A 20,030-nucleotide genomic window follows, 5' to 3' on the forward strand; every position below is an offset into this window, starting at 1 on the left:
GCTAACCCAAAACTCAGCCCAGAGGCACTAATCCTGGAAGATGCTGAGCAACTCAGACTTCTGCCACTTATCTCAGGATTTTGGCACATGTTCAGCATGAGCAGGATCAGCCCCTTGCTGTAATAATCAGGGAATGAGGAACTCAGCTTGACTGAGTTTCTCTCCCACCCCCCAATGCAAAAATGCTGTACATTCCTTTATGCAGGTTTCCATAGAGTCGAACTTCTATTTTTTGTTGTTGCTGTTAAAGGGGTCAGCAATCCACTGTACAATGGGATCTGGCTGTCAGGAAATGTGGAGGAATTCAGGGACACTTTTAACATCTTCCTGGTGGGACTGGAAGGCAGCATTAAACTTAGCATCATGGAAATCTCCCAACCAAAGAGAAGAAAAAGCCTGGAGAAGCCCCGGGAGAAGTTACGAAGACATTCTGCTTTGTTGATCCTAAGTTTAAATAAGTTATTTCTTCCCTACTTCCTTTGTTAAAATATGATATTCTGGCTTTAATTGCTTCAATCCTATTATTTGTTTCTTTTAGCAAGTGATTGTGTAGCCCCTTGCTGTGGGGAAATCCCCTGACTGTGGTCCGTGTTAGTTAGACAAGTCCCCTTTCAGAAGTAAATGCCATTCTTAGCATAGGGAAGTACTTTAGGTCTAAAGGGGTTAAGAAGGCCTCCCTGCATTCAGAAACATGCAGGGGTCCCACCATGCCAGTTCCAGCCTTTTGAACTCTTTCCAGCTTTTTTTTCTTGCAACAAATCTGTCTGACTGCCACCAGGACATAGGAAGCGTGTGCCTGTCAAAGAAATCAAGTTTACTTTTTCTGACTTGTTAACAGAGGCAGGGTATAAATAGAGCTAACTCTGCTCGCACAAGTAGCGTTTCTCTTAAAATAAGGGGGTGACTTCCTAGGACCTTTAATCCAATGAGGTCCAGACCAAACTGCACTGTCGACAGAGGCAGCAGAGGAGCTTGCTGAAGTTTTTACCAAAGTCAGGTGCATCTGGGTTCCTCAAAAACTTAAGGCTTACCAAAAAAAAAACCCCAAAAAGCTACCCAAGCAAACAAGAACTGCTTCCAACTTGGACACTGCCACTGCCCTGCAGAAATTCTGAGATGTTGTTGGTGCTGTTCACTCGGTGGATGTGGATCTTGCTAGGGAAGAGCAGTGTCCTCTTGCTTCTGGAGGTCTCTCTGAAAGGGAGAGCCCTGCCTCCAATCCGGTACTCCCACGCTGGGATATGCCCCAATGACATGAACCCCAACCTGTGGGTCGACGCGCAGAGCACTTGCAAGAGGGAGTGCGACGCTGACCTGGTGAGTGATGCACATTTTTGTGTCTCTGCGTCACGGGTGCTGCTGGGGCTCTCGGGGTGTTTGGTGGGAGCCTTCTGTCCCAGCTGCAAGGGCACTGGGCAGGACCCAGTGCAGACAGTGCGTGTATTGAATTTACCCGTGACCTATATAACATAGAAAAGGTGTGATGGGTTATCAGTTAAAGGGGAGGTGTGTGCCAGCTGCCACTTTTGCTTGTGTGGGTATAACGCTCACTCTCTTTGATCCTTTTCCTTGTTTTCATGTCAAAAGAAATATCTGAATTTGATACTCCAGAACTCAGCATGCCCTGGGGCCAATTGCAGTATTTTCACAGTGTTATGCTCTTTGTTGTCGGTGGCCATCATCAATGTTTTACATTCCTGGGAGGAATCCTGTATGAAATAGTTTAATTTAACATGTAAATCATCAGCCTTTGATGCATCTGAAGTGCAAAGCTTGCTTGGGGTGCAGAACAGGGCATGGCTAAAATGACCAGGCAGATGTTCTGTGGGATGCTCCCAGCTCAAAATGTGTTTAGCTTACCACCCTAAAATTCATTTTTCAACCTGTCAGCACTGTCAGCTCAAGCTGGCATCTGAAAATACCTGCTTGTCTTACTTCTTACATCATGTCCCATGACAAAGCTTCTGCAGCCCAAACCTGGCTGACAGAACATTTACTGTGCTGAAAAAAAAGTGTTTGGGTTTGTGCTCTGTAGCCAGGCTGTTTCTGCAATGTTAAAAAGGGGGAAAAAACTGACAAAAATTCTGGCCATAAGTAAACAAAGACATTTACTCAGATGGATCCCATGTGTTAGGAATGAAGGTGCTCTTTTTACTTATGCCATTCCCAAATAAGCTGCCTCTGTTCCAACTACCAGGTGCAGCAATGAACACTGAAACACTTTCAAAACCCCGGCAGCAGCAACGGTAGCAGACGATGATGTTTTAATAATTTAATGGTCAAAACCTGAAAGCCAGGAGCTACTGGTTACAAATATTCATTTTGCCTAGTGGCAGCACAGAGTCCTGGGACTTTGGATGGAGTGAATGTACTGCAGGCAGCCAAGGACTCTGCCAAGCCACACTCCTTAACCCCAGCTGAAAACCTCCACAATCCTGGTTTCCATCTTTGCTTTTGAAACCTAGTAATGTGCAGCTGGAAATGGAGAATGAGTTTTGATATTAGGTCATCTTTTTCCCAGTAAGGAAAGGATACTGGACTCAGGAGAAGCTCTTTAGCTTGGTAGCTTAAAAACCATTTTGTTCTCAATTATGGAGAAAGCTAATAGATTTTAGGGGGCTTTTAGAGGTTTAACACGCAGTGGAAGTGTGCCCTGTTGGGCACATGGTAGCAGTTTTCCTGGTCCCTTGAAGTAATCTATAACAACCCAGCAACCCTGATCACACGTATCAAATACCTTTTCTGCACAGAAGATGAAAATTCTGCTAAAATTAACCACAATTTAGAGCTGTCTGTAGCCAAGGCGGGGCGTAATAAATCACTAGAAGAGCGATGCTGAATTTGAAAATAAGACTAAAATAGGACAGAGAAGCCATAATGAGCTGTTTGGGGTTTGTTTTTCTAAATACCATAGAAAAATTATTTTTGGAGCAAGTATTACCTTACTTTTGAGATATTCTATTATTTCCTCTACAATGTGAACAATTACAAATCCTTGGCAGTTTCACCTCCAAGAGCTGGCTGTTAGTCTCAGGGAATTCAAATAATACTTTACATACTTCAGTGGAAAATAAGAAGGATTACTGCCTACAGCCATATGATAAGACTTTCCATCTGCTCTTGTTTCTCAGGGCTTGTCCTCAGGCATTTCAGAGAGCATGGAAGGGGGGTGGTTGGTTCATAGTCAAGCAATCCATGTGACCCTGGGGTAAAGACTTATGAGGAGGTTTGTGTTTAACAAACAGAAATACATTTTCCTTCTCAAGAGTCTTCTTCAGCACTTCAGAAACCCCTGGGAAATGCTTAGGGGATGTTTCTACTCACTGACAGCTGGGGCACTGAGTTTCAGACCATGGATATCTGTGGCAGAGCTGAGTTTCTGGGCTCTCTGCTTGCTGAGTCTCCAAAAAGGCCTTGATTCTGTTCCCAGTAATGATCAGGTTATTTTCCTTCCCCGCAGGAGTGCGAGACCTTTGAGAAGTGCTGCCCCAATGTCTGTGGAACCAAGAGCTGTGTGGCTGCTCGGTACATGGACATCAAGGGGAAAAAGGGGCCTGTGGGGATGCCCAAAGAGGCAACCTGTGACCGCTTCATGTGCATCCAGCAAGGCTCAGAGTGCGACATCTGGGACGGGCAGCCCGTCTGCAAGTGCAAGGACAGATGTGAGAAGGAGCCGAGCTTTACCTGTGCCTCTGACGGGCTCACCTACTACAACAAGTGCTACATGGATGCAGAGGCCTGCATCAAAGGCATTACACTGAACGTGGTCACCTGTAGGTACCATCTCACCTGGCCAAACACCAGCCCTATCCCCCCAGAAACAACAGCTCGCCCTACCACCGCCTACTCCGAGACAACAGTCGTTGATATCCTGCCACCTGCACTGGTGAACAACCCCGTCCATCAGTCCGTCTACGTGGGAGAGACCGTCAGCTTCCTCTGCGATGTTTCAGGAAGACCCAAGCCAGAAATCACATGGGAGAAGCAGGTCGATGGGAAGGACAAAGTCATCATGAAGCCAAACCACGTCAGAGGGAACGTCGTGGTCACCAACATCGCCCAGCTGGTCATCTACAACACGCAGCTGCAGGATGCTGGAATCTACACCTGCACTGCCCAGAACAGTGGTGGCCTCCTCCGGGCGGATTTCCCTCTGTCAGTCATCAGAGGAGAGCCCACATCCAAGGAAGCTTCCCAGAACAAAACACATTTTCCAACCGACGAGTGCCTGAAGCAGCCGGACAGTGAAGACTGTGGGGAAGAGCAGACCAGGTGGTACTATGATGCCAAGAAAAACAACTGCTTTACTTTCATCTATGGGAACTGTAACAGCAACCTCAACCACTTTGAGACCTACGAGAGTTGCATGCTAACGTGCATGAACGGCCCCATCAACATCTGCAACCTGCCTGCCCTTCAAGGCCACTGCAAGGCCTATGAGCCCAGGTGGGCCTACAATAGCTTGACAAAGCAGTGCCAGTCCTTTATCTACGGTGGGTGTGGAGGCAATGAGAATAACTTTGAGAGCCGGGAGGCCTGCGAGGAGATGTGCCCTTTCCCAAAGAACACACACTGCAAGGCCTGCAAACCCCGCCAGAAGCTGGTGACCAGCTTCTGCAAAAGTGACTTTGTCATCCTGGGCCGCATCACAGAGCTGACCGAAGACCAAGACTCAGGACATGCCCTGGTGACGGTGGAGGAGATTCTCAAGGATGAAAAGATGGGATTAAAGTTCCTGGGGAAGGAACCACTAGAAATCACGCTTTTGAACATGGACTGGAGCTGCCCGTGTCCCAACATGACCACAGTGGATGGCCAGCTCATCATCATGGGGGATGTCCACAATGGCATGGCCATCCTACAGCCAGACAGCTTTGTGGGCACCTCCAGCGTCCGGCGTGTGCGCAAGCTCCGCGAAGTCATCCACAAGAAAACCTGTGAGCTTTTGAAAGAGTTCCTGGGATTGCATTAACCTCCCTCACGTGTGTGAGCTGCCCTGATCCGTGTGTTAGTAGGGCTAACAAGTGCTAGGCTAGTGCCAAACTAAACACACTCTTTGAAGATACACTGTAGGAATTATGTGGAACCCCTATTTTAATCCATTAATGATGCTTAGCAACAACATAGTTTGGTCTTTGGCAGGCATGTAAACCAGCAGCAAAAGGCCATTAATCTTGCATTGAAATCAATTTCTCCATATAGGAGTGCCATTTAACTAGTTGACTCACTTCAGTAATTATAAAATTTTTATCTAGCTTCCATCATAAATGACAGAATTCATAGCATTTGTTGGGCTACACAGCTAAGAAATATATAATGTCAATTTAATCTGTCTCAGTTTCAGTCTGATTCGTTGTTTTAAGTCACACGCTTGGCTTCTTACAGCAGGACTAATATTTCAAGAGAAAAGCCTGTAAATTATTGTGTCTATTTACAATTGTGCACATTTAACCAACTTAAGCATGAATTTTCTTCTTTTAATTGCAATTTGACTTTTTTTTTTTCCTTTTAAAAACCTCCTTTTTAAATGACAGCTACTACCTATCTTGCAATCCTTACTGAAGGACAAACTCCCTTGATCCTATGTCCAGGACAACAGGTCCCTGTAAAAGCTCAAGGCACAGTCTTACCCTGAAATGACATTTCTGTCACCAGAACAAGGTCAGCAAACATCCTTGTTCCCTATTTAAGTTTCAATCAATATATTGTCTATCACAAGCCAGGTCAGAAGTGTGCTGCCAGCTCTCTTGCTTTTGAAAAGCCTTTACACTTGTGCATACACAGCGATTTATTGCTTATTTTCAGTAGCAATCCTGCTTTTATAGATGAGAGGGCAAAGTAAGAGGAGTCAGAACAAAATTCAACCTAGGAAAGTGAGAACACAGTCTGCAAACTGCATTAGGCAGATACAAAGCTCCTGAATCTGAACTGCACAAACACAAGCAGACAAAATAGACAATTTAAAGGCTTTTATCAGTGTCACCATTTTAGAGCCTTTTTATAGTCTTTCAAAGCTCAGAATACTCTTTCCTTCCACCAGGCCACTGTATACAGGTGTATGAATGAATTCCCTAAGGCAGCCAGCATGGGCTGTGGGTGGGAGCAGGTGAGTACGCATAGGATCAATCATTTTAACATTTGTTTGTCCAAAAAATGTAACATTTGCCTATACAAAATCCTTAAATAAAGAAAAGGCTGATCATGGACACATCCTGCCTTGCTGAGGACTGTGATTGCAGGGAAGAGGGGCGAACGTAGCATAGTGAGCCTTGTCCCTGCTCCTTGTTTTGTGGGCTCAGCCAAGTGACTGTAGCAGGGCTTAGAGCTTGCTGCCCTACACAAAGGGCCAGTTCAGGGCTGTAGAAGTGTCAAGACATGTCTGGGTGAGAAGAAGGAAGGGAGGAAAAGAAGCAGGAAGGTGCAGCCAGTGCTGCCCCATGGTGCCATCTAACGGGCTCGCTGCAGGGCAGCCGAGGCTGGCAGTGGGTTGACGTGCTGCAGGCCTGTGATGGGGCTAGGTATGGCAAGGGCTGGGGAAGGAGATTAAACAAGCAGATGTTGGACTTCTGCACCCCCTCAAGCCTGAACATGCTGAGTGTTTGGTTGTTGCAGGGAGGAAAACTCACAGCGAGAGAAGCAGTGTCGGATGTGAGCCCAGCTCTGCTCCCCCTAATTCCACGCTCTGCACCAGCAGCCAAGCCATGGGTAGAGACCACTGCAGGATGGAGAACTGGGCTCCTCTCCCAGTGGTTTGGGCTTGGTTTATTTCTGAAATGTTCCTGCAACAGGAGTTGATCTAAATATCCAGTTATTTGGGTAATTTCACAAGAAGCTGCGTGGGAGGGAGAGAGAGGAGTCTGGACCAGGCTTTGCTGACCAAGAAAATACCTGCTGGGTTTTTGTTGTACCTTTCCTAAGTGTATGTGAAAAAAAAAAACTCCAATTAAAGGCCCGTAATGTTTGTGTATGTTCTTGTGGAGACCATTTTCTGCAGATGGGAGATGCTAGCCCTGCTGCCCTCTGAAGCAGCCAGCATGTCCACCAGATCATCCCTGGCTGTGGCAGCCACCACTGACCCATGCCTCATCTGCCATTTTTTGAGATGCCTGAAGGAAGTGGCATGTTCTTGCCATACTGACACAAAGGTTTTGGAGGATGAAAGTTTAATAAAGACAGGGTTTGTATGGCTTCTTTTTTTCCTAAAATTAGAGGATTTTGTAAGTGTGGGAGTGTTGAAGTGGCTCGGGAGTGTTGGAGTGACTTGGGAGACACGGAGCTGGTTGTTCAGAAAGCTGAAATGCAAACATAGCTGGGAGCAGAAAGCAGAGGATTCATTGCTGTTCTAGCCAGCACAGTGCATTGCTGAAGACTTGGCTCAAAAGTGCTTTATTGGCTTTCCTTCCTGGTGAATCCGCTGGGAAGGCATCAGGCACTTAAAAGATGCAGCATGCAAGTGCTCTGAGGCACTGAGAGCCAGGGCTGTGCAAGGTGTAAGGTGCCTGACAGCCCCCTTGGGACACACAGGCCTGGTGTGCGAGGGTTTTCCTGCACAGGGGGTCCTGGGGGACACTCTGGGTCAGTTTTCCAATGTGGTGGGGTGAGATGGACACTGAACAGACCAGCCCAACTCCCTAACACAGCCCAGCCACCCTCGTGTATCTCCTGCCCAAACCTGCAGACATGATCATGTGAGCCCCTCGGGGTGCCCCTGGCTGTGCCCCACTGCACAGAACCATCACAGCTACCCTGAGGCACAAGGAGCAGTGCCACAGGCATCCCTCACCTGCTCAACAGGAAAAAAAACCCGTTCCTGGCAGTGCTGGGAGCACCACACCTCCCCGTGGCATGGGACTGACCCCAACCCCAAGCCTCTCCACCTTCTGACCTTGAAGAATTCAGCTCTCCATTCAAAGCTAGTATTTTAGTTCAGCCTCTTATTAAACCCTTAAGAAGCCTAAAATTCAAGCCTGACCAGTCCAGCAGCCCGGGGATGCTCCTGCATGGGGCCAGTGCAAGGATGTTGCTCCACCTTTCAGGACTAATGGGCACGTGCATGTGGCTCCTCACCAGGAAGTCCCTTTTGTGTTGCTCATGAGCTCAGGTTCCATCTTGCTCTGTGGGATCTTTCCTCAGGCTGTCAGAAAGCTGGAAGGAAATGCCAGTATTTGGTTTATATAAAGTGTATGAGAGGAGAGAGGAAGGGAAAAGCTTCCTTGAGCTTGTGGGCTCAGAAGGTGCACCAGCGCCTGTGTGAGGCTCCAAGGAAGATCTGGGGCATCGATGCCTCCCCCAAAGCCACATGACTAAGGCCAATGACCTGATGTCAAAGCTTTCCTGCACATGCAGACAGGAGGAAAACAGCATTCCCCACAGACACTGGCTCAGGAAGCAACACAGAATCATAGACTCATTAAGGTTGGAAAATACCTCCTAAGATCGAGTCCAACCAAGAAACTGGGAACAGACCTGCACTGGCTGGGTCTGAGACCTGCAGAAGTTCCCCAGGGCTCAGGGATGGATCTGATGGATACTTGACAGCCCTGAACCAGCATGAGGTGCCCACCTCCCTCACTCCCAACCTGGAGTGAGGATGAGAACTGCAACCGCCGAATCTGCAAACCCTGCAGCTGGACGAACACCATCCAGCACCTGGATCCCAACAGGAGTCACGGGTCACTCACTCTGTTAACAGGGGACAAACAGCAGCAGCAGCAAAGTGATGGTGTGTGGCTTCTGCACACAGATTGTACGTGGGGCTGGTGCCACACAGGGCTGGTGTCACGTAGCTGGCAGGGCACAAGGAGCTGCACGCACGGAGAGCTGGCTGAGTGATTACTCAGAGACAGATACTGCATCACACAACGCCCAGAGCTGCTGAGCTCAAAGGAAAGAGGCAATTGAGCATGTTCTCATTGCAGGGGCTCCAGATGAGGTCAGGCAGAAGATTTTTTGGGCAACCAGTTCCAGAATGAGGAGCAAACAGCAGTTATGACGCCACTGGAATATGATTCAGACAGCAAAGGTATTTAAGAGCTCAGTTTCCACTTGTTTTAAAAGAAATTAGGAACACCTGCAAGAATTCCCCCCTGGCCATGGGTCTCAGTTCCTGAGGGAGGTGGTTGTGATGAAGGTCATACATGGCTTCAGCCAATACCTAATGATTTCCTGAAAAAAGGAGGATGAATTCAGCTGGCACCAAATGAGCACCTTGCACCACAGGACCCACTTCCTCCACCTGAAGCACCTTGTGCCCCAGTTGGCTGTAATTTGTGCGTGTGCATGTGCTGGGAAATTCTCCCTGTGAAAAGATCATGGCCAGGCTGGTACCTCCAATGAGGCTGGATGGAGCCAGATTTTAAAGGCTGTGAAAATGTCAGCCAGAGCAAGAACATCCAGTTTAAAACCTGTTTTAATACCAAGTATTTAGTGTTTTCCTCTCTGCCTCTCTGGTTACTGATTGACTACGAGTGACCTCCAGCTGCTGTATTGATTTACAGCAGCTGTCAAAGGGCAAAAAATTAGCCCCATGCCCAAGACCTGAGAACCTCTGAATGGAGGTTGCACAACTGAATTAATGTTCTGCCAGCGCTTTAAATCTTGGAAAGAAAAAGTCAGCTTAAGGTCCTGATCTCCAATACAAACAGCAGTGGGATTTGAAGATAAGGTTGCAGCACTAGATAACATATCTATTAGCCAAAAAGCAGCACAGTCTGTTTAATTCTCAGCTATTTATGGCTGGGCAAATGATATGACTTTTAGGCCTGAGAGTTTAGAAAGCAAATGGAAAGTCTTCCAAGGGCTGATAGGTGGGTCAGGTTTCAGTGAGGAAACTCTCTAACTCGGGTATTTTTCTCCGTGCCCATCCCTACATGCTCCTTTCTTCCCACCAGCTGTCCCTGGTGCTGGCCCAGCCAAAAGGTTTTGGGGGGGGTCTCCTCCAAACCTCTGGCTTATTGGTGGACACAGACCTGCATGTGCCAGGGACCAGCTGTGACAAAGGCAATGAGAATTGACTGTCTATGTTTCAGAATTATAAGGGCACTTTGGGGTGGGGACAAGCCTCCCCTGGTACTGTCCCCTGGGGCAGGAGACTGGTGATCATAGGATGGAAAGGGCCATGGGGCAATTACTCACCCCTCTCATGTGTCCCAGGTATGCAGGAGGGAAGGAGAAGGCTGGGCACAAGAGAAAGAGGGAAAGATTCCTCCAGAGGAGGGAGGGGGGAACATTGTAAGACCTTAAACTGGTTTTACAATGTGATAGTTGGTCTGGATTACCTGGCATTAAAAGAACGACTATGAAGGGCTTTGTACCTTCTCTTTCTCCTTTGCTCTGCTCCTCACTCCTCTGAACCAAGGGGGGACTGTAACACGTGTAAAGGACATTGCTTCCTCTACTGCTTGAAATAAACAGGAAAACAACAGTAATAAATCTCCAGGATCAGATGGTTTTCATCCAAGGGTAAAAGTACTTACATAAAACATTGCTTAACCATTAACTGAGCAGATAACCTTTGCTTCAGTGTGTGGCAGGACCAGAGCACAGAAGGTAGCAAACATGGGGCTAATTTTAGAGGATGGTTCCCAAGGGCTGGGTATGAAAACTCAGCAAGTCTGGTAGAAACTGTAAGAGAGGCTAAAACTCACAGCTGGGTGGTAAATAGAATTTGAGGAGGAAGAGTGTGTGTCCTCCAACAGAGGGAAGTGATGTTCTGTGACACTTCCTTTGAAGCAATCACAAGGACAGGGATGGTCCAGCTGTGAAAGTTGACTTGGATCAAAGCCTTAGAGCTCCAGCTCTCTCACCCAAGGCTTTTAAAGTCATTTAGCTGTCCTGAGTCTGGGAGAGATGCTGACAGCCTCCTGAGCCAACAACTGGTTGAAACATCAGAAAGAAAGGGTAAGACCAAAAGATCAGAGTTCAGTGTGAAGAGAAGTCATCAGCAGTGTCTCAGGGAACCTGTGGAGATGGTCTGGGAGAGGGATTGAAAAGGTAGGATATTAAGGTTGTTGTTGATATCAAGTTATTCAGGGCTGCAAAACCACAAGCTGACTGTGAGGAGCTGCAGTAATACCAAGGGACAGGATGATAAAACAGTAAATGAAATGTGATATTGATTAATATACGTGGGGGAAATCGAGTCCTGGCTCTGTGTTCCTATGACAACTTCAAGAAGCTGCTCCCATTCCAGACCTGGATGATCCACACATAGGTCTGACCAGAGGGTCCAGCCTGGTTCCTTTGTGCAGGCAGCTCCCTGAGCAGATCCTCCACACCACACGTCTCAAAAGAGCACCAGCAGCTTGACAACCTGCAACATTCCCATTAACAACCACAAAAGCCCACGGACATCTCAAAATCCCAGCAGCACTGGCACAAGTTCAGGCTGGACAGGTTACTGCCCTGCTAAGAGAACGCTCCTTGCAATTGGGAACGTGCTCCTGAGATCACCAGGTAAGCCTCAGCCCCGCCCCAGCCCCATAGTGTCAAGTCTTGCTAAAACAGGCACCTCACCTGCCTCTGCCCCCACAAGCAGCCTGTGCTGCAGCAGGGATAACAGGCACAGACCAAACCCAGCCGTGGAGCCCTGATTCTCTTCAGAAGATCCCCACAGTTCCTGCACCTCCGGTGCTTGGAGAAGATGCTGGAAATCACAAAGCTCCTTCTGGAAATGCCTCCAAGGCCGGCCTTGACCAAATCCCTCCATCCCTGAACAGAGCAAGATGCAACCAGGATATTCCAGGTGAGCTGTGGGGCAGAGGGGGTGTCACCAGCCTCAGCAGGACTCACCATATCCTAGAACTATACAATCATCAAAGGGTTTGAAGGGACCTTTAAAGACCTTCTCTTTCCATGCCCTGCCATGCGCTGGGACACCTTCCCCCAGCTCAGGTTGCTCCAAGCCCCATCCAACCTGACCTTGACTGTTTCCAGGGATGGAGCATCCACCGTCTCCCTGGGCAGGCTGTGCCAGGGCCTCTCCATGCTCACTGTACAGGCAGGGCCAGGTTCTCCATCCAGCACTGCCCAAAATGCAATGACAGAGCCACAGCCAACACCAGCCCCCAGCAGCGCCACGCCGTCACTGCAGCCAGCCCAGGGTGACGCCAGGTCCTCCTCACACGGCCTCAGCTTCCTGTTCTGGAAATATTGGGGAGCAGATTGAAAAATAAAAATAAAGGAAAAAAAAAAAACAAAAAAACCCCAAAAAACAAAACAAAACAACAAAACAAAACAAAACAAAAAAAAACCAAAAAAAAAAACCAAAAAAAAAAACCAAAAAAAAAAACCAAAAAAAAAAACCAAAAAAAAAAACCAAAAAAAAAAACCAAAAAAAAAAACCAAAAAAAAAAAAAACCCCAAAAAACAAACAAACAAAAAAAAGCCCTTATCTGTCAGCACTGACGTGAAGTTAGGTGGCTGGAAATGGGGACAGGAGGCTCCAGCCGCTCCCGGCGCCCGACGCGAGATGGCGCGTGCACCGCGACACCGCGGGGACATCGGCGGGGACACCCGCTCGCAGCCGCTTCATCTGCCTCCGAAAGGGAAGCATCCTCCCGCTGGGGCTGCACTGACCTCGCCCTGTTTCATTTAACCGTTTCACACACACGTGGCGGCGTAATTTGTATTATTCATGAATAGAATTATTAATTTCTCTAAGTGGGAAGCGACACCACCCTGCCAAGCTGGGCAGCTGGGTCCAGCTTCACTGGTTTCATCACTGTCTTGTCAGCAAAACAGGAGAGATTTTCCCTTTATCAGGGGGAGAAAAGATCTGGTAATGAGTGTGATAAGGCAATTAAATCCATTTCCAGAGCTACAGGGAAAAGCCACAATGCATAATTTATTTGAGACTTTCTCCCTGTTTGAAAATTGCAGTTTCTAAAGATATTGGTCCAGTTATTCAAAATTATTCATGAATCTCTTCAGTGGATAATACTCAACCAGCAGATCATCCGAAAAATTAGTATTGCAGCAGCATTGCAACTAAATTCTCCATTTCTGCTGGAAATTTATTGTCACTAACAGATGTGGACAACTCAGGTAATTAACCCAGGAAAAAATTCAAATTGTGTGTTTGGTTATAACATTTGCAATTCTCAATTTTTACTGTGCTAGCTAGCTCCAAAGGTCACCTCATCAAGAGGTGGGTGAAAGTATCTGACCTCTGACATAATGGAATTGCTGCTTTTATTGTGAGGTTTGGATTTTGGTGATGGAGCACTCAGTGAGCACAGAGAGACAGCAGAAAATAAACACATTAAAAGGAAAAAGTTAATGGGCTTCTCATATCTACTAATCTAACAGGTTGTATTAGCAGGACCTACTCCAACATCTCTTTATCTGTTGGGTCTCTGATGGTGCTTTTCCCCTGAAATACCAGGTGTGGCAACCCAAAGCATTTAGGAATCATGAGTCACATCTCCCAGCGTCAGAAAATTGGCTTTAAATTCATGTTATTTCTTTTAAAAAATTAATCGTTGGCCTTTTTTTGGTCATTCTTTTAGTTTGCCTTCAGATGGCAGAGCCTTCCAGCAATCACAGGTTCACACTTTGCCACCACCAGCATTAAGCAGATGCTCTTTTCCTCAGTTTTCTTTGTGAATGAAAGTTTAAGGTCTCTCTCAGCCACAGAACCTCCAAAGCTGGGGCTGGAGCTCTCATCCACGACGAGGCTCCCAGGAGGGTCTGGAGGAGCAGTGTTGCCACCTAGGGATTTTTCTGAGTTCTCTGCAAGTTGGGAAGCTTTGACACGTTTCTGTTGGGCCGTGGCTGTTTGCCTGCTCGCTGTAGGAGTCCTGCCAGGGAAGCAGGTTTTGGAGATGGTCTTTTTGGCTTAGCTTTTGTTTTCCTACAAAATTATTAGCCCTTGTGGCTCAGCACTGTGTGCCAGCCAGAAATCCTCCACCAGCTGCCTCGTAAAGGCTGTCACAGCCCCTCCACCAGAGGCTGCAGGAGCACATCCATCCCCAAGATGCATCCCCACACCTTTTACTTATTAATCAAATTTTTCATGTTTATCCATAGGAGTTTTTCAGCAGACAAAAACCAGAGGAGGATTTGCTGCTCCCGCCCTGACAGGAAGATAAACACATGAGCAAATGATTTGTAACAAACACCGTGTAAGATGGATGGAGCTGCTCCTCTGGTTCACAAATTATTCACAGACCACGGGCTTGAAGAAGAAGAAATTTTTTACTTGCTTTGTGAAGTACACACAGATGCATTTCTTTATTAGTATTTATAACCACTTTATTATTTATAACCACTTTAGTGTATTTTACCACAGTAAAATACACTCCTGAGAGCATCTTTTGCGGAATTATTGCAGCTTACAGGTTATTTAGTTAGAAATCTGGACAGATGACAGGTTTGGTTGGTTCCCCCTTTTGTTAGCAATTGCCTTGACCAGCAAGATTTTTGTCACAGGCTTGAGTCTCTGGCATTACAAGGTCATACAATTGAAGCTCCTGGCCTCCACTTTTCTCACCAGGCTGCTCAAGGGAGAGTGTTGCCAAATCAGGCCCTGGGTTTTGCTGAGTGAGCACAGGGCTTTAAATCAGACTCTTGGGCAGATGCTCTGGCCCAATCCTCAGAGATGGAGCTCTGGAAGTGCTCTCCAGCACCATGGAAAAAGTTCTGCTTCCAGAGCTGTGTCTGGAAAGATGGGGGGCTCCTAGAGCCTCTGGAAGCTGAAAGAGATGGACAGGTAACCAGAAACAAGGGCTGTGGGCACCCTGAAGGGCTCAGAAAGCTGTTTCTACATACAGCCTTGGGGTTTGCTTCCATTTCACACTTCCCATATAAAGAACTAAGTTTTCTTTGTGGATAAAACTTTTTCCCTACTTCCACAGCCAGAATTAAAACGCATTGCCATGGCCTTGGCAGTGCTGTGAGCAGGGACAGATCCTTGATCCAGTGCTGTGATCCTTGTCCTGTGCTACATTCACATGGAATTTGGAGTTTTCCTTCCTGGTCAGCCAGGTGAGGGAGGCAGCTCCCAGCTTGGCTGTGTGGAAGAGCTGCATCCTGCAGGAGTCGTGCAATGAAGGGGGCACTGCCACTCCCTGCCTCAGAAATCTAACGGCTCATTAAAGATAAACAAATAAAAATATGTATTTTTTATCCTGAAATCCAGACAGTGCCAGGTGCTAGCAAGATCACTACTCAATCCCTGCCCGTATGTTCCAGATGTGAGCACGTGTCCACGTTCTGTATTGATTGGTGTAAATCATGTAACATGTGTAAAACCTGCCAGCCTGTGAGCTGAGCAAACACACAATTGCTCTGTGAATCCATTACTGGTAGGCCCAGATGGGTTCCTGGCCTAAATAAATGCATTTCAAACTCCTCTAGGCCTGCTTTCAAAACCAGCACATTGTTTATATAACACAGTGCACCCAGGCTACCCCTTCTGCTCACCAAACCCTCCCTGCCCTGGAGTTCAGGTACTTTCATTCCTGCATGAAGAAAATCAGAACATGAATACATTTTCGTAAACACAGCTAAGGAAAAAAACCCTCTTGATTTGTAAATACAAGCAAAGCATTATTTACATTCAGGCACTGTTAGCTGGCAGCATCCACAACACGTCACTCTCAGGCACAGCAAAACAGGCACAGAATAAAAATATTTCTAAGGACCTGGACCTGTAAATGCTGAGTAACTTTATACTCGAGCAGGAGTGCCTTGAAACACAATAATTTTATCCCTGCCTGCTAGAGCTGCACATGGGGGATGGCCAGAGTCAGAAATATAAAGCTGCTTCCCCTTATCCTGCTGCTGACAAAAATACCCAGTCAGCGAGGCAGGGGAAAGCACGGTTTTGTTTGCTTTGAGGTGTTTGGGTGGCTGCTGCTCATTCATCCGGGGGGAGCCTGCTTTCCACAAGAGCCCGGAGCTGCAGCTCCCCAGGCAGAGAGAAGGCTTGTGCGGGAGAGGAGGGAGAGGAGGGAGAGGAGGAGAGGAGGAGAGGAGGGAGAGGAGGAGAGGAGGGAGAGGAGAAGAGGAAGAGGAGAGGAGACGCTGACGTGGCTGATCAGCTGCCTGCGCCGCGCGGGGTCGGAGCGCTGGCACTCGCTGGCACTCGGTGGCTCTCGGTGGCTCTCGGTGGCCACCTCTGCTGGCAGGCACAGGCAGCAGCTGACGTGGCACCCGTCCTGTCACCCGTCCTGTCACCCACCCTGTCACCCGTCCTGTCACCTTGTCCTGTCCCCTGTGCCGGGCCGGCCGCAGGGGGCGCGGGCCACCTCCTTCCTAATTTTTGTATTCGCTTTTAGGGCTTAGAAAGAAAACGAAAGGAAGCAGAGTGCCCTGCAGCGGAGGGAGGAGGGGGAGGCATTTCTCCTTCCATAGGTTTTTTCCCTGTTTCTTTGTTTCCTTGTTTTCCTGTTTGCGGTCTCTTCCCCGACCTCTCGAAACGCGGCCACCGCGACACGGCGAGGGGAAAGCTGCGATTTTAATGTGCAAAGCCGTTAGAATTTTAAATAAGTGTTTTTTAAAAAAGCCCAGAACAAGCCAGAGGAAGAGAGCGTGTGCCTCTCTCTGCTCTGGCACCTGCAGCTGCTGGCCTCTCTGCTGACACCCTCCCACCCTGGCAAAAGGCAATGTTTACACCTGCCACTTATATTTTTAGTGCATCCTAGCCCCAGACGTGCCTCAGCACATCCCCACGGGCCGATTGCCACGGGGAAAGGCGCCTCCCACCAAATGTTACTTCATTTCTGGAAGGACTGAGGAAAGAGCAATCCCCGAGTGAATCCCGACAGGAGCTGGCTGCAGGTCCCCTGCTCACCAGTCCTTCGGGTTCTTCCAGTTCACAAGGACAAGGTGCACAGCAAAGGAGTTTGCTCTGCAAGTGGCCTCCCAGCACCTGCTCTCTGTGAATGCAGACAGCACTAAAAGCAGCCAAGTGTGGCACAGAGCCCTCACCCCAGCCTTACAGCAGCAGAGGGACTGTCAGCCCAAACCCATTGGGGTTTGGTGGCCTTTGGGGGTCTGCTTCTAAAAGGACCTCAAAGAGTTACAAGTAACAGTGACCAATTTCCAATTTTCCTTCATTTTTGTCTCAATTGGCTTGTCCCTGTACTGCTGGGATGCCACGGAGTGTTGGACAATACCCATTAACATCCTCGCTGTGGGCACAGCCTAAGTGATCCCCGGGAGAAAGGATTTGCACCCCTGTCTACAGTGACAGTCACTGCTGTTTAGTCCTACTCAACACCAGCTCCCTTGAAAACACTCCAGAATCAGCTGTCCCCAGTTTAAGCACATCCCGACCAAGCACAGGATGTGTAATGGATGGAAAGCAAATCATACTTTCCCTTTCCCCTGCTGTGGGGGGGATCACACATTTCACAGGAGAAAAAGGCCAACCTCGTGCCAATGTCCAGGGCTCTCCTCAGCAGGGGAAGCAATGCCACAGGAGGATTTTCTGAGGATAAAAACCTGTGGGTGAGTGGTATCATAGCCTGGGGTCAGCCAGAGCTCTCAGGCAAGAAGGAAACTTTAGAGCTCCTCTCAAAGACACAGAAATGGGGTTACACCTCATTCTGAAGGGGAATGGGAGCCCAGAGAAACCAGAACTGCTGCTGGAAGGCAGGAGTAGGAGAGCAGACCATATGCTCCCATTCCCAGCTCTCCATGGCATGATTTATCAAGTGGTTATTAAAAAAAAAAAAAGAAAATCAAGAAAGAAATAAGTGGATAGAGGTTGTACAGCCTGGGCTCCTCTTTGCCTTCCAGCTTGCCTGATAATTGTCATTCTGGGAAAGGCTGGAGATCAGATACAGCCCTCAAGTTCAGGAGCTCTAACAGGGAATGAAAGAAAAGGCTCTGGATGAAGATAACTTCAGCAGTGATATGACTAATCCAAACATCTTCAGATGTTTTCCCCTCTGCCTGTAAGACTTGTGTGATCCTAAACATCCTCAAGGGAAAAAAAAACCCCATTCTGGCTAGATGACTAACTGCTTGCAAATAATACAGATATATTATTATACATGACAAGAGACCAAAATATCTAAAATGACAGTGGCCCCACAGGAGGGCTCAAACTGGGCTCTCCAGCACTGCTCTTTCCAAAAAGCAGCTGGGAGCCGAGCGGCGCGAGAGCCCGGCCGCAGCCAGAACGAGCCTTTTGTTCCAGTGGGCCACTTGCCACCTCACAGCAATGCCCCCAGCAGCAGGGTCGAGCTAGACAGCCTCAGATCTCTCTGGAAAAGAAGCAAAGTCAAAATCCTGTCTCTCTAACCGTTCTGGCTTTTGGAGGGAGGCATTGCCAGGCTGGGGTCTCAGCTGAGCCTCATCTCCACTCACACAGTGCTCGTCCTTCACTTCCCCTGGGGAGAGGTTTATGTGCACAGCTCATTTGTGCAGGCAGCAAGGAGTCCAACTCACTGGAGATCCCTGGCCAAAAGGCCTTTTAAAATGCATTATTAGCCACACATTACCCCCAGCACACGTGCAGAGGGACGTTTCAGTGGAAGTTTCAGTTTTCTAAAGGCAGAAATCTGTCCTGCATGCCTGAGGTTTCACCCCCAACCTTTACCTCTGTGAGTAGGGTCATCCTGCTCCTCATCCATTCTCCTTTTCTGATCCTCCCACAATGGGAGAGCCAAGCGAGTGGGACTCTTCCAAAAGCAGCAGCAGAGGCCAAGGAAATCAGCCTTGGAACAGAAGTTGCAGAGAAGGAAAGGGATAAAGTTAAGACATTACTACAGCATGACTGGTTAAAAAGTTTTAGTCCTGTGTTGCCATTGACAGTTAACTATAAATCAGCAGAGGAACATTGTTCTCTAACATAAGCCCTTGTATTTTTAGATAAATACATTCCACAAATGTTTTGTAAAGGATGTTTCTTTGCCTAAAGGATCTACTTCTTCCCAAGCCGCAGTGGTATGGCATAAACTGTGTTATTAGTAACAATTGTTCCTGCATTTGTTTCTGATAGATCACACAACACAGTTTATTTGGGAGTGTCTGTGTCCTTCTTATTCAGTCTCACAGAGTAAAACAGGCAACTGTGAGTCCAGGGCAGGACACAGCCCTGCCCTAGAGAGATTACAGTCTCCATCAGATAATACACTGCAAATTATACATGGTGAGGCACAGACCTCAGACAAGCAGCAAGGGAGAACAGCTTGGTTTGGGAAGGAAACTAAGAAAAGCAAGTTTTAAGGGAGACCTTGAAGGAAAACGGAAAAATTAGGAGGGAGAAACCTAGAAATTTCAAGGACTAAACGAGGTAGGAGAGAGGTTGTACAGCAGAACAGTGGATAAAAGATGGATGTATACCAGATGAGATCCAGATGCTGAATTTAATCAGATCTTCTGGTATCTCACTGTGGGCAGGTCAGAGACTCTAAACACTGAATACTTAAAACCGTGGAGACACCAAGAAAAAAAAGAAAGACAACTTTACTGACCTCCAAAAGTTCATCACCCCCAAATGAGTGCTGTCCAACAAAATGATCATCCAGCCAGTCTTGCTCCCAGCTCTCCACTGTCACCAGCAGCTTCCCTTACCTGCCAGCAGCCCCTGCCAGCTGGCACTGGGGTCAGGTGGGGTGGGAGGTGCAGACCCCCAGAGCAGCTCCAGCGCAGGATGCCTGTGCTCCCCCTTGAACTGGGCCAGCAGAGCACCTCCCACAGCAGCTCCTTGAGGCTCTGCCTTCCTTGGCAGGCTCAGCCCAGCAGGAACAAGCCCAGAGGTGCAGCAGAGGCATCAGAGCAAGGACAGGGCAAGATGGAAGTGAGGCAAGGGCAGGGACAGGGGACATAGTTTATTAGGTCAGTGGGCACACTCAGAAAAACCACACATGGCTGCAGGCACATCAGGCTGCTTCAGACCTGAAATAGAAGCAGTAACCTTAGAGCTAAATATGGACTGAGAATAGTTGTTCTGTGTTAAACTTCATTATATTAATTAATTAGGCAGTTTGAGAGAAGGGGTGATTAGTTCCTGTTGATGAAAGGAAGGATGCTAGCCAGAGGACAGCTGATGATGTAATTTATGGCACAAAGAGAGA

The 20,030-nt window shown here is 47.8% G+C and overlaps 1 protein-coding gene across 1 annotated transcript; it reads left to right on the forward strand.

Moving 5' to 3' along the window:
• Window positions 1–1,241: 1,241 nt before the first annotated feature.
• WFIKKN2 (WAP, follistatin/kazal, immunoglobulin, kunitz and netrin domain containing 2) lies at window positions 1,242–5,449 on the forward strand. Its single transcript, XM_041486605.1, has 2 exons — window positions 1,242–1,317; window positions 3,461–5,449. Exons 1-2 carry the CDS (start codon window positions 1,255–1,257, stop codon window positions 4,970–4,972), a joined length of 1,575 nt encoding a protein of 524 aa, XP_041342539.1. The 5' UTR covers window positions 1,242–1,254; the 3' UTR covers window positions 4,973–5,449.
• The last annotated feature ends 14,581 nt before the right edge of the window (window positions 5,450–20,030 follow it).

The sequence above is a fragment of the Pyrgilauda ruficollis genome, unplaced genomic scaffold (assembly GCF_017590135.1).
Source record: "Pyrgilauda ruficollis isolate IOZ18807 unplaced genomic scaffold, ASM1759013v1 scaffold77, whole genome shotgun sequence".
NCBI classification, from domain to species: Eukaryota; Metazoa; Chordata; class Aves; order Passeriformes; family Passeridae; genus Pyrgilauda; species Pyrgilauda ruficollis.